The sequence below is a fragment of the Oncorhynchus masou genome, unplaced genomic scaffold, assembly GCF_036934945.1.
Source record: "Oncorhynchus masou masou isolate Uvic2021 unplaced genomic scaffold, UVic_Omas_1.1 unplaced_scaffold_907, whole genome shotgun sequence".
Lineage (NCBI taxonomy): Eukaryota > Metazoa > Chordata > Actinopteri > Salmoniformes > Salmonidae > Oncorhynchus > Oncorhynchus masou.
Window position 1 is genome coordinate 53,584 of NW_027015545.1, and position 14,561 is coordinate 68,144.

The window sequence follows — 14,561 nt, forward strand, 5'->3', positions numbered from 1 at the left end:
TTTAAAAAAGATTATACTAACAAAATTCCGCTTTGACATTATGGGGTATTGCGTGTAGATCAGGTATTGTGTATTGTGTATTACATTGTAATTCAGGCTGTAAACCGTTTTAAAATCAGGCTGTAAACCATTTTAAAATCAGGCTGTAAACCATTTTAAAATCAGGCTGTAAACCATTTTAAAATCAGGCTGTAAACCATTTTAAAATCAGGCTGTAAACCATTTTAAATTCAGGCTGTAAACTGTTTTAAAATCAGGCTGTAAACCGTTTTAAAATCAGGCTGTAAACCGTTTTAAAATCAGGCTGTAACAACACAATGTGGGAGAAGTTAAAAAGATGAAATCGTTTCTGAAGGACACTGTACATACAACCGTTGCTATGGGACCAAGAACATTGCTACAGTACTGTGTTGTTTATAGCACACTTATTTATACTGTATCACACTGTAGATATATGCCACTCAGAAAGCATGCAGAACATTATTAAGGTCATTACGGTAAGATTATAAATGAACCATATGAAATAAAGATGAGAGGAATATTAAAACAGGGATTTTACCACTGAGAAAGTCATGTGGTCTGTATGACTAATTTGGACTAGATATATACCTTATTCATCACTGACTCCATCCAATCTACGTCCCACATAAAGTATTCTATTGTGGACCCTTCAATTTCTACCCTACTCAGTGATATTCTGATATAACAATGTCATATTTAAGTCCGGAACTACTGACTGCTGCAGACAGAATCCTAAGGCTTTGTGAACTTTTGAGTGCTGTGTTTTAATATGCAAAAAACAGGTTACTATACAATACATTGTCCTGACTGACACTGCTGTATCCATCACTGATATCCATTCACATCTTAACAACTGCCAAATACATTACAATATATTTTGTTTGGTCTGGAAATTACTTTTGTAAAACTGGGTTGTCTGTCACCTTAAAAAAGAAAATGACTTGAAAAGTGATTAAACAGTGGGTCCAGGGTGAATGTCGGATGTGTTGTTGTGGTTATAGTGAGCTGTTTGTCAAATGGCATCCTACTCGTCATACTGTGTAGCGCACTACTTTTGACCAGGGCCCATAGAGGTCAGGGCCCATAAAGGTCAGGGCCCATAGAGGTCAGGGCCCATAGAGGTCAGGGCCCATAGAGGTCAGGGCCCATAGGGTCAGGGCCCATAGAGGTCAGGGCCCATAGGGTTAGGGCCCATAGAGGTTAGGGCCCATAGAGGTCAGGGCCCATAGAGGTCAGGGCCCATAGGGTCAGGGTCCTGAGGGTCAGGGCCCATAGGGTTAGGGCCCATAGAGGTTAGGGCCCATAGAGGTCAGGGCCCATAGAGGTCAGGGCCCATAGGGTCAGGGCCCATACAGGTCAGGGCCCATAGAGCTCAGAGTCCTGAGGGTTAGGGCCCATAGAGTTCAGGGCCCATAGGGTAAGGGCCCATAGGGTTAGGGCCCATAGAGGTCAGGGCCCATAGGGTCAGGGCCCATAGAGGTCAGGGCCCATAGGGTCAGGGACCATACAGGTCAGGGCCCATAGAGCTCAGAGTCCTGAGGGTTAGGGCCCATAGAGTTCAGGGCCCATAGGGTTAGGGCCCATAGAGCTCAGAGTCCTTAGGGTTAGGGCCCATAGGGTCAGGGCCCATAAGGTCAGGGCCCATAGAGCTCAGAGTCCTGAGGGTTAGGGCCCATAGAGTTCAGGGCCCATAGGGTAAGGGCCCCTAGGGTTAGGGCCCATAGAGGTCAGGGTCCGTAGGGATAGGGCCCATAGAGGTCAGGGACCATAGGGTCAGGGCCCATAGGGTTAGGGCCCATAGGGTTAGGGCCCATAGGGTCAGGGCCCATAGGGTCAGGGCCCATAGGGTTAGGGCCCATAGGGTTAGGGCCCATAGAGGTCAGGGCCCATAGGGTTAGGGCCCATAGGGTTAGGGCCCATAGGGTCAGGGCCCATAGGGTTCAGGGCCCATAGGGTTAGGGCCCATAGGGTTAGGGCCCATAGGGTTAGGGCCCATAGAGCTCAGGGCCCATAGAGCTCAGGGCCCATAGGGTTAGGGCCCATAGAGGTCAGGGCCCATAGGGTTCAGGGCCCATAGGGTCAGGGCCCATAGGGTTAGGGCCCATAGAGCTCAGGGCCCATAGGGTCAGGGCCCATAGGGTTAGGGCCCATAGAGGTCAGGGCCCATAGGGTTCAGGGCCCATAGAGCTCAGGGCCCATAGAGCTCAGGGCCCATAGGGTCAGGGCCCATAGAGCTCAGGGCCCATAGGGTCAGGGCCCATAGAGCTCAGGGCCCATAGGGTTAGGGCCCATAGAGCTCAGGGCCCATAGGGTTAGGGCCCATAGGGTTAGGGCCCATAGAGCTCAGGGCCCATAGGGTCAGGGCCCATAGGGTTCAGGTCAAAAGTAGTGCACTCCATGGGGAATAAGTAGGGTGCTACCTGGGGGACACAATTCGTGTTGAAGTAGATGGTTTCCTTCAGAGCTCTGTCCTGTATCTCTGCTTGGCCCTAAAACCAACTGTTTTCTATTGAAGTTTGTAAGCGCTTTGAAATAAAAGAACAAATGATATCTCATACTCTAGCCTGCTCTGGAAATGTTTAAAAATGCAATTGTCGATGAAAGAAAGCCTGCATTACATTACCCCATTGATTAAAGATTATATTACTGAGAATAGATTTTTACCATGTCAATTGACTTCTTAACTTCAAATGTTTCCCAAATGGCACCCTATTCTCTACATAGGGCACTACTTTTGACTAGAGCACTCTGGCCCCTGGTTAAAAGTAGTGCACTTTGTAGGGAATAGGGTGCCATTTGGGTTGCTGACAATTAAATAAGCCTTGTGTTTGGATTGTGTAACTGAAGGTCAGGGCTGGAGTTGATCCCTGGACGAGTGGGTCTCATCTTTACACGCATTTTGCTACATTCGCAATAATCATTTGCCAACCATTTATATGTGCCCAATAAAATTTGATTTGAAAATGTTTTATTTGATTTCATCCTACACTAGTAGACATCATGCTACACTAGTAGACCTCATCCTGCACTAGTAGACCTCATCCTACACTAGTAGACCTCATCCTGCACTAGTAGACCTCATCCTACACTAGTAGACCTCATCCTGCACTAGTAGACCTCATCCTGCACTAGTAGACCTCATCCTACACTAGTAGACCTCATCCTACACTAGTAGACCTCCTCCTATACTAGTAGACCTCATCCTGCACTAGTACACCTCATCCTGCACTAGAAAACTTCATCCTACACCAGTAGGCCTCATCCTATACTAGTAGACCATACCCTACACTAGTATACCTCCTCCTATACTAGTAGACATCATCCTGCACTAGTAGACCTCCTCCTAAATTAGTAGACCTCATCCTACACGAGTATACCTCATCCTATACTAGTAGACCTCATCCTATACTAGTAGACCTCATCCTATACTAGTACACCTCATCCTGCACTAGTAGACCTCCTCCTACACTAGTAGACCTCATCCTATACTAGTAGACCTCATCCTATACTAGTAGACCTCATCCTATACTAGTAGACCTCATCCTATACTAGTAGACCTCATCCTATACTAGTACACCTCATCCTGCACTAGTAGACCTCATCCTATACTAGTAGACCTCATCCTATACTAGTAGACCTCATCCTATACTAGTAGACCTCCTCCTATACTAGTACACCTCATCCTGCACTAGTAGACCTCATCCTATACTAGTAGACCTCATCCTATACAAGTAGACCTCATCCTACACTAGTAGAACTCATCTTGCACTAGAAAACCTCATCCTACACTAGTAGATCTCATCCTGCATTAGTAGACCTCATAGACGTCATCATATACTAGTAGACCTCCTCCTATACCAGTAGACCTCCTCCTATACTAGTAGACCTCATCCTGCACATAGACCTCCTCCTATACCAGTAGACCTCCTCCTATACTAGTAGACCTCATCCTGCACTAGTAGACCTCCTCCTATACTAGTAGACCTCATCCTATACTAGTAGACCTCATCCTACACGAGTATACCTCATCCTATACTAGTAGACCTCCTCCTATACTAGTAGACCTCATCCTATTACAGTATACCTCATCCTATACTAGTAGACCTCCTCCTATCCAGTAGACCTCCTCCTATACTAGTAGACCTCATCCTATACCTAGACCTCCTCCTATACCAGTAGACCTCCTCCTATACTAGTAGACCTCATCCTGCACTAGTAGACCTCCTCCTATACCAGTAGACCTCCTCCTATACTAGTAGACCTCATCCTGCACTAGTAGACCTCCTCCTAAACTAGTAGACCTCATCCTACACTAGTATACCTCATCCTATACTAGTAGACCTCATCCTATACTAGTAGACCTCATCCTATACTAGTAGACCTCATCTTGAATGATGAGGGCCTCATCAAGGCAATTTTGGGGGGTATAATATGATTCTCAGCTATAGAGAACTGCAACAACAACTTTTTTTTGTAGCTTGTTCAAAACACACTCTTTACCAAAGTAGTCTTGTACCGTTTGTTAGTTCTTGCCACTACACATCCAGGGATTTCAGTGGAAATATAATCTCAATCTGAAATTGATGGGACTGTTGATTAAAATGTTAGGCAATGGATGCAACTGTGTTTAGATTCACTATCATTAGAGCATTCATGGCTTGCCATTACATAATTGAAACATGTTAAATATAGTTTGTTTATCATTCGAAATGTAATTGATTGGTCACCAATACATTATTACCACTTTATAGCGCAATAGGGGAAAGTTGCTTAAATAAACCATGTATTGTGCGTGTGATCAATTCTAAGGCGGGCTTTTAATTGACGAGCCAATGAGAAGTTCTCAGAGGGATAGTGTTAGCCAATGAGAGGCAGGGAGTACGTGGTCAGCAGGAGACGTTAGCTGCGTGGCTGTGAAATCGTTTCAGCCTGCTTCGGTCACGGATGTGGGGCGATAAGGAGCGACCGGTGGAATATGTAGAAGCGTTAGGGAATAACCTAACTGGATAGGCTCTCTCGACAAATGACATATATTGAAATATAGGCTAGGATTTACACTGATTCATATGCCGAGATCGTAATAGCAGTTTTTTTCGTTATTGTTTTTTTGTTTTTTTACTATTGAGAACAAATAATGTCTCAAAGAGTGAGAAGAAACGGGTCTCCGACATGTATGCCAAGCGGCGAAACCGGTGGTGGAGTCGGCGCTACAACTGGCGTCTCGGGAGCTTCGGGGGGCAGTGTGTTCAGTCGCCTCCTGCCCATGAAAGCGACGGTTCCGTTCCAACTGAAACCGCAGATACAGCCCCCCCTGTTGACCAGGTCTGTGCAGGGTACCGCTAGTGGATGCAGTAGCCCCTCGCCCACCAACACTGGGAACGGTAAATTCCACACTAGTGGATGCAACGCCAGCGAAGCACCTGAAACGCGCACGTCGACGTCATTGAGTCGCAGCCCCACTCGTGCTGTTGTCAACTCATCATCAACAGCTGTGGTTCTGGTCTCCTCGCCAGCCACCACCCCTCTGCCTTCTCTGTCACCGCTGTCTCCTTCCATCGGCTATGCCTCGGGCGCGGTGGGACAGGCCGGGACAGGGACTCCCTCCTCCCCATCCGCCAGAGTCAGCCCCCTCGCCAACACCACCGTGTCTGGTCACTCTGTCGCTGCATCGGGGTCCAACTCTGCCACATCCCGAGCCGCTCAAACACAATCACCCCTCGCTCCTGTTGCAGCGCCACCTCCACAACATGTAACTTCCCCAGTGATCTCACCTGCACCTTACGCCAATATTCACACCTACGGATCTAGTAGTTTCAGTCTGGGTCCCCCCCCTGTTAACACCGCAGACGGCTCCCCCTGCTACTCCCCCACCCAGCAGCTACACTGGCCGTCAGACTGCCCGATCCTGGCGACCCCTTTACAGCAACAGCCTTTCTCGCCTTTTTCTCCGTCTTCATCCTCTTTGTCATCTTTTGGCGGTCAGCAGGGCAGAGCGATGCCCCAGGCAGCGCCACAGCGCTGGTCCCCCGGACTGGAACAGAACCGACTGTCTCCTGAGAGAGTCAGCCCCAGCTCGCCAAATGGAGGTGAAGTTTACATCGTTAAAGTATTTTTTGGTCGTGAACTGCACTTCATACATTCTCCAGGTTGTTCTGCTGTTCTGTCTGTACCCAGATACATATGACAAACACTCTTTTCATGCCACTTCAATAAATAAGTTACTTTTTCAGAGCAGGTAAGGAGAACTCATGCAGCAGGTTGGGACACTGAGGTTAAGGTTAGGAAAAGGGTTTGTGAAGATGTTCTCCTAACCTGCTACGAAAATCACTTTGTATGAAAGTGGTGTGAAAAGTGTGTCCCCTTTACATATCTTTCACTCCAGTATCCCTGAACATTGTATTGACACTGTCCCTCTATATAACTACTGTCTCTCTATATAACTACTGTCTCTCTATATAACTACTGTCCCTCTATATAACTACTGACCCTGTATATAGCTACTGTCCCTCTATATAACTACTGTCCCTCTATATAACTACTGTCTCTCTATATAACTACTGTCTCTCTATATAACTACTGTCCCTCTATATAACTACTGACCCTGTATATAGCTACTGTCCCTCTATATAACTACTGTCCCTCTATATAACAACTGTCTCTCTATATAACTACTGTCCCTCTATATAACTACTGTCACTCTATATAACTACTGTCCCTCTATATAACTACTGTCCCTCTATATAACTACTGTCTCTCTATATAACTACTGTCTCTCTATATAACTACTGTCCCTCTATATAACTACTGACCCTGTATATAACTACTGTCCCTCTATATAACTACTGTCCCTCTATATAACTACTGACCCTGTATATAACTACTGTCCCTCTATATGACTACTGTCCCTCTATATAACTACTGACCCTGTATATAACTACTGTCCCTCTATATAACTACTGTCCCTCTATATAACTACTGACCCTCTATATAACTACTGTCCCTCTATATAACTACTGACCCTGGAACTGTCCTTCTATATAACTACTGTCCCTCTATATAACTACTGACCCTCTATATAACTACTGTCCCTCTATATAACTACTGTCTCTCTATATAACTACTGTCCCTCTATATAACTACTGTCACTCTATATAACTACTGTCCCTCTATATAACTACTTACCCTGGAACTGTCCCTCTATATAGCTACTGTCCTTCTATATAACTACTGTCCCTGTATATAACTACTGTCCCTCTATATAACTACTGACCCTGGAACTGTCCCTCTATATAACTACTGTCCCTCTATATAACTACTGTCCCTGGAACTGTCCCTCTATATAACTACTGTCCCTGGAACTGTCCCTCTATATAACTACTGACCCTCTATATAACTACTGACCCTCTATATAACTAATGTCCCTCTATATAACTACTGACCCTGGAACTGTCCCTCTATATAACTACTGTCCCTGGAACTGTCCCTCTATATAACTACTGACCCTCTATATAACTACTGACTCTCTATATAACTAATGTCCCTCTATATAACTAATGTCCCTCTATATAACTACTGTCCCTCTATATAACTACTGACCCTCCCTGTATATAGCTACTGACCCTCTATATAACTACTGACCCTCTATATAACTACTGTCCCTCATATAACTACTGACCCTGTATATAACTACTGTCCCTCTATATAACTACTGACCCTCCCTGTATATAACTACTGTCCCTCTATATAACTACTGACCCTCCCTGTATATAACTACTGTCCCTCTATATAACTACTGACCCTCTATATAACTACTGACCCTGGAACTGTCCCTCTATACAACTACTGTCCCTCTATATAACTACTGTCCCTCTATATAACTACTGTCCCTCTATATAACTACTGTCCCTCTATATAACTACTGACCCTCTATATAACTATGGTCCCTCTATATAACTACTGACCCTCTATACAACTACTGACCCTGGAACTGTCCCTCTATATAGCTACTGTCCTTCTATATAACTACTGTCCCTCTATATAACTACTGTCCCTGTATATAACTACTGTCCCTCTATATAACTACTGACCCTGGAACTGTCCCTCTATATAACTACTGACCCTCTATATAACTACTGCCCTCTATATAACTACTGTCCCTCTATATAACTACTGTCCCTGGAACTGTCCCTCTATATAACTACTGACCCTCTATATAACTACTGACCCTGGAACTGTCCCTCTATATAACTACTGTCCCTGGAACTGTCCCTCTTTATAACTACTGACTCTATATATAACTACTGACCCTCTATATAACTAATGTCCCTCTATATAACTACTGACCCTGTATATAACTACTGTCCCTCTATATAACTACTGACCCTCTATATAACTAATGTCCTTCTATATAACTACTGTCCCTCTATATAACTACTGACCCTGGAACTGTCCCTCTAGATAACTACTGACCCTGGAACTGTCCCTCTATATAACTACTGTCCCTGGAACTGTCCCTCTATATAACTACTGTCCCTCTATATAACTACTGTCCCTCTATATAACTACTGACCCTGGAACTGTCCCTCTATATAGCTACTGTCCTTCTATATAACTACTGTCCCTCTATATAACTACTGTCCCTGTATATAACTACTGTCCCTCTATATAACTACTGACCCTGGAACTGTCCCTCTATATAACTACTGACCCTCTATATAACTACTGACCCTCTATATAACTAATGTCCCTCTATATAACTACTGACCCTGTATATAACTACTGTCCCTCTATATAACTACTGACCTTCCCTGTATATAGCTACTGACCCTCTATATAACTACTGTCCCTCTATATAACTACTGTCCCTCTATATAACTACTGTCCCTCTATATAACTACTGTCCCTGTATATAACTACTGTCCCTGTATATAACTATTGTCCCTCTATATAACTACTGTCCCTCTATATAACTACTGACCCTGTATATAGCTACTGTCCCTCTATATAACTACTGACCCTGTATATAACTACTGACCCTGTATATAACTACTGTCCCTGTATATAACTACTGTCTCTCTATATAACTACTGTCTCTCTATATAACTACTGTCCCTCTATATAACTACTGACCCTGTATATAACTACTGTCCCTCTATATAACTACTGTCCCTCTATATAACTACTGACCCTGTATATAACTACTGTCCCTCTATATGACTACTGTCCCTCTATATAACTACTGACCCTGTATATAACTACTGTCCCTCTATATAACTACTGTCCCTCTATATAACTACTGACCCTCTATATAACTACTGTCCCTCTATATAACTACTGACCCTGGAACTGTCCTTCTATATAACTACTGTCCCTCTATATAACTACTGACCCTCTATATAACTACTGTCCCTCTATATAACTACTGTCTCTCTATATAACTACTGTCCCTCTATATAACTACTGTCACTCTATATAACTACTGTCCCTCTATATAACTACTTACCCTGGAACTGTCCCTCTATATAGCTACTGTCCTTCTATATAACTACTGTCCCTGTATATAACTACTGTCCCTCTATATAACTACTGACCCTGGAACTGTCCCTCTATATAACTACTGCCCTCTATATAACTACTGTCCCTCCCTGGAACTGTCCCTCTATATAACTACTGTCCCTGGAACTGTCCCTCTATATAACTACTGACCCTCTATATAACTACTGACCCTCTATATAACTACTGACCCTGGAACTGTCCCTCTATATAACTACTGTCCCTGGAACTGTCCCTCTTTATAACTACTGACTCTATATATAACTACTGACTCTCTATATAACTAATGTCCCTCTATATAACTACTGTCCCTCTATATAACTACTGTCCCTCTATATAACTACTGACCCTCCCTGTATATAGCTACTGACCCTCTATATAACTACTGACCCTCTATATAACTACTGTCCCTCATATAACTACTGACCCTGTATATAACTACTGTCCCTCTATATAACTACTGACCTGTATATAACTACTGTCCCTCTATATAACTACTGTCCCTCTATATAACTACTGACTGACCCTCCCTCCCTGTATATAACTACTGTCCCTCTATATAACTACTGACCCTCTATATAACTACTGACCCTGGAACTGTCCCTCTATACTATATAACTACTGTCCCTCTATATAACTACTGTCCCTCTATATAACTACTGTCCCTCTATATAACTACTGTCCCTCTATATAACTACTGACCCTCTATATAACTATGACCCTCTATATAACTACTGTCCCTCTATATAACTACTGACCCTGCTACTGTCCCTCTATATAACTACTGTCCCTCTATATAACTACTGTCCCTCTATATAACTACTGTCCCCCCTCTATATAACTACTGTCCCTGTATATAACTACTGTCCCTGTATATAACTACTGTCCCTGTATAACTATTGTCCCTCTATATAACTACTGTCCCTCTATATAACTACTGACCCTCTATATAACTACTGACCCTCTATATAACTACTGACCCTAACTGTCCCTCTATATAACTACTGACCCTGTATATAACTACTGACCCTGGAACTGTCCCTCTATATATAGCTACTGTCCCTCTATTTATAACTACTGACCCGATATATAACTAGTAGTACTACTGTCCCTCTATGATAGTAGTAGTAGTACTACTGTCCCTCTATATAACTACTGTATATAGTGATAGTAGAAGTGATAGTAGTAGTGGTAGTAGACTAGTAGTAGACTAGTAGTAGTAGTAGTAGTGGTAGTAGTAGTAGTGGTAGTAGTAGTAGTGGTAGTAGTAGTGATAGTAGTAGTGGTAGTAGTAGTGATAGTAGTAGTGGTAGTAGTAGTAGACTAGTAGTAGTGATAGTAGTAGTGATAGTAGTCGTGGTAGTAGACTAGTAGTAGTAGTAGTAGTAGTAGTTGTAGTGATAGTAGTAGTGGTAGTAGACTAGTAGTAGTAGTAGTAGTAGTAGTAGTAGTAGTAGTAGTAGTAGTAGTAGTAGTAGTAGTCGTGGTGGTAGTGGTAGTAGTAGTGATAGTAGTAGTGGTGGTAGTAGTGATAGTAATAGTAGTAGTGGTGGTAGTAGGAGTAGTAATAGTAGTAGTAGTAGTAATGGTGGTAGTAGTAGTAGTAGTAGTAGTGGTGGTAGTAGTAGTAGTAGTAGTAGTAGTAGTAGTAGTAGTGGTGGTAGTAGTAGTAATATTAGTAGTAGTAGAAGTAGTAGTAGTAGTAGTAGTAGCAACAGTAGTAGTAGTGGTAGTAGATTAGTAGTAGTAGTAGTAGTGATAGTAGTAGTGGTAGTAGACTAGTAGTAGTAGTAGTAGTAGTAGTAGTAGTAATGATATTAGTAGTGGTAGTAGTAGTAGTGGTGGTAGTGGTAGTAATAGTAGTGGTATTAGTAGTAATAGTGGTAGTAGTAGTAGTAGTGGTAGTAGTAGTAGTAGTAGTAGTAGTAGTAGTAGTAGTGGTGGTAGTAGTAGTAGTAGTAGTAGTAGTAGTAGTAGTAGTAGTGGTGGTAGTAGTAGTAATAGTAATAGTAGTAGTAGTAGTAGTAGTAGTAGTAGTAGCAACAGTAGTAGTAGTAGTAATAGTAGTAGTAGTAGTAGTAGTAGTAGTAGTAGTAGCAACAGTAGTAGTAGTGGTAGTAGACTAGTAGTAGTAGTAGTAGTGGTAGTAGATGAGTAGTAGTAGTAGTAGTAGTGGTGGTAGTAGTAGTAATAGTAATAGTGGTAGTAGTGGTAGTAGTAGTAGTGGTATTAGTAGTAATAGTGGTAGTAGTAGTAACAGTAGTAGTGGTGGTAGTAGTAGTAGTAATAGTAGTGGTAGTGGTGGTAGTAGAAGTGGTGGTAGTAGTAGTAACAGTAGTAGTAGTGGTAGTAGTAGTAACAGTAGTAGTAGTAATAGTAGTAGTAGTGGTAGTGATAGTAGTAGTAGTAGTAGTATTAGTAGTAGTAGTAGTAGTGGTGGTAGTAGAAGTGGTGGTAGTAGTAGTAGTAGTAGTAGTAGTAGTGGTGGTAGTAGAAGTAACAGTAGCATGAGACGGAGTCTACAACCCACACAAGTGGCTCAGGTAGTGCAGCTCATCCAGGATGGCACATCAATGCGAGCTGTGGCAAAAAGGTTTGCTGTGTCTGTCAGCGTAGTGTCCAGAGCATGGAGGTGCTACCAGGACACAGGCCAGTACATCAGGAGACGTGGAGGAGGCCGTAGGAGGGAAACAACCCAGCAGCAGGACCGCTACCTCCGCCTTTGTGCAAGGAGGAGCAGGAGGAGCACTGCCAGAGCCCTGCAAAATGACCTCCAGCAGGCCACAAATGTGCATGTGTTTGCTCAAACGGTCAGAAACATTATTATTATTATTATAGAAACAGACTCCATGAGGGTGGTATGAGGGCCCGACGACCACAGGTGGGGGTTGTGCTTACAGCCCAACAACGTGCAGGACGATTGGCATTTGCCAAAGAACAATAAGATTGGCAAATTTGCCATATACAGGGACAGTAGCTATATAGAGGGACAGTAGTTATATACAGGGACAGTAGCTATATACAGGGTCAGTAGTTATATAGAGGGACAGTAGCTATATAGAGGGTCAGAAGTTATATACAGGGTCAGTAGTTATATAGAGGGACAGTAGCTATATACAGGGTCAGTAGTTAGATACAGGGTCAGTAGTTATATACAGGGTCAGTAGTTATATACAGGGTCAGTAGTTAGATACAGGGTCAGTAGTTATATAGAGGGACAGTAGCTATATACAGGGACAGTAGCTATACACAGGGTCAGTAGTTATATACAGGGTCAGTAGCTATATACAGGGTCAGTAGATATATAGAGGGACAGTAGCTATATAGAGGGTCAGAAGTTATATACAGGGTCAGTAGTTATATAGAGGGACAGTAGCTATATACAGGGTCAGTAGTTAGATACAGGGTCAGTAGTTATATACAGGGTCAGTAGTTATATAGAGGGACAGTAGTTATATACAGGGTCAGTAGTTATATAGAGGGACAGTAGCTATATACAGGGACAGTAGCTATACACAGGGTCAGTAGCTATACACAGGGTCAGTAGTTATATACAGGGTCAGTAGTTATATACAGGGTCAGTAGTTATATAGAGGGACAGTAGCTATATACAGGGTCAGTAGTTAGATAGAGGGACAGAAGCTATATACAGGGTCAGAAGTTATATACAGGGTCAGTAGTTAGATACAGGGTCAGTAGTTATATACAGGGTCAGTAGTTATATACAGGGTCAGTAGTTATATACAGGGTCAGTAGTTATATAGAGGCACAGTAGCTATATACAGGGTCAGTAGCTATATACAGGGTCAGTAGTTATATAGAGGGACAGTAGCTATATACAGGGTCAGTAGTTATATACAGGGTCAGTAGTTAAATAGAGGGACAGTAGTTATATACAGGGACAGTAGTTATATAGAGGGACAGTAGCTATATACAGGGTCAGTAGTTAGATAGAGGGACAGTAGCTATATACAGGGTCAGAAGTTATATACAATGTCAGTAGTTATATAGAGGGACAGTTGGTATATACAGGGTCAGTAGTTAGATACAGGGTCAGTAGTTATATACAGGGTCAGTAGTTATATACAGGGTCAGTAGTTAGATACAGGGTCAGTAGTTATATAGAGGGACAGTAGCTATATACAGGGACAGTAGCTATACACAGGTTCAGTAGTTATATACAGGGTCAGTAGCTATATACAGGGTCAGTAGTTATATAGAGGGACAGTAGCTATATAGAGGGTCAGAAGTTATATACAGGGTCAGTAGTTATATAGAGGGACAGTAGCTATATACAGGGTCAGTAGTTAGATACAGGGTCAGTAGTTATATACAGGGTCAGTAGTTATATAGAGGGACAGTAGTTATATACAGGGTCAGTAGTTATATAGAGGGACAGTAGCTATATACAGGGACAGTAGCTATACACAGGGTCAGTAGTTATATACAGGGTCAGTAGCTATATACAGGGTCAGTAGTTATATAGAGGGACAGTAGCTATATAGAGGGTCAGAAGTTATATACAGGGTCAGTAGTTATATAGAGGGACAGTAGCTATATACAGGGTCAGTAGTTAGATACAGGGTCAGTAGTTATATACAGGGTCAGTAGTTATATAGAGGGACAGTAGTTATATACAGGGTCAGTAGTTATATAGAGGGACAGTAGCTATATACAGGGACAGTAGCTATACACAGGGTCAGTAGTTATATACAGGGTCAGTAGCTATATACAGGGTCAGTAGTTATACACAGGGTCAGTAGTTATATAGAGGCACAGTAGCTATATACAGGGTCAGTAGCTATATACAGGGTCAGCAGTTATATAGAGGGACAGTAGCTATATACAGGGTCAGTAGTTATATACAGGGACAGTAGTTATATAGAGGGACAGTAGCTATATACAGGGTCAGTAGTTAGATAGAGGGACAGTAGCTATATACAGGGTCAGAAGTTATATACAATGTCAGTAGTTATATAGAGGGACAG

At 42.7% G+C, this 14,561-nt stretch overlaps 1 protein-coding gene across 1 annotated transcript in view; it reads left to right on the top strand.

Moving 5' to 3' along the window:
- Positions 1-4,944: 4,944 nt before the first annotated feature.
- Positions 4,945-14,561, top strand: part of fam117bb (family with sequence similarity 117 member Bb) — a 112,165-nt gene continuing 102,548 nt past the window's right edge. The window contains exon 1 of the mRNA XM_064964080.1: positions 4,945-6,107. Within this exon, the coding sequence (XP_064820152.1) occupies positions 5,156-6,107 (952 nt within the window). The 5' untranslated portion in view covers positions 4,945-5,155. The remainder of the gene's footprint in view (positions 6,108-14,561) is intronic.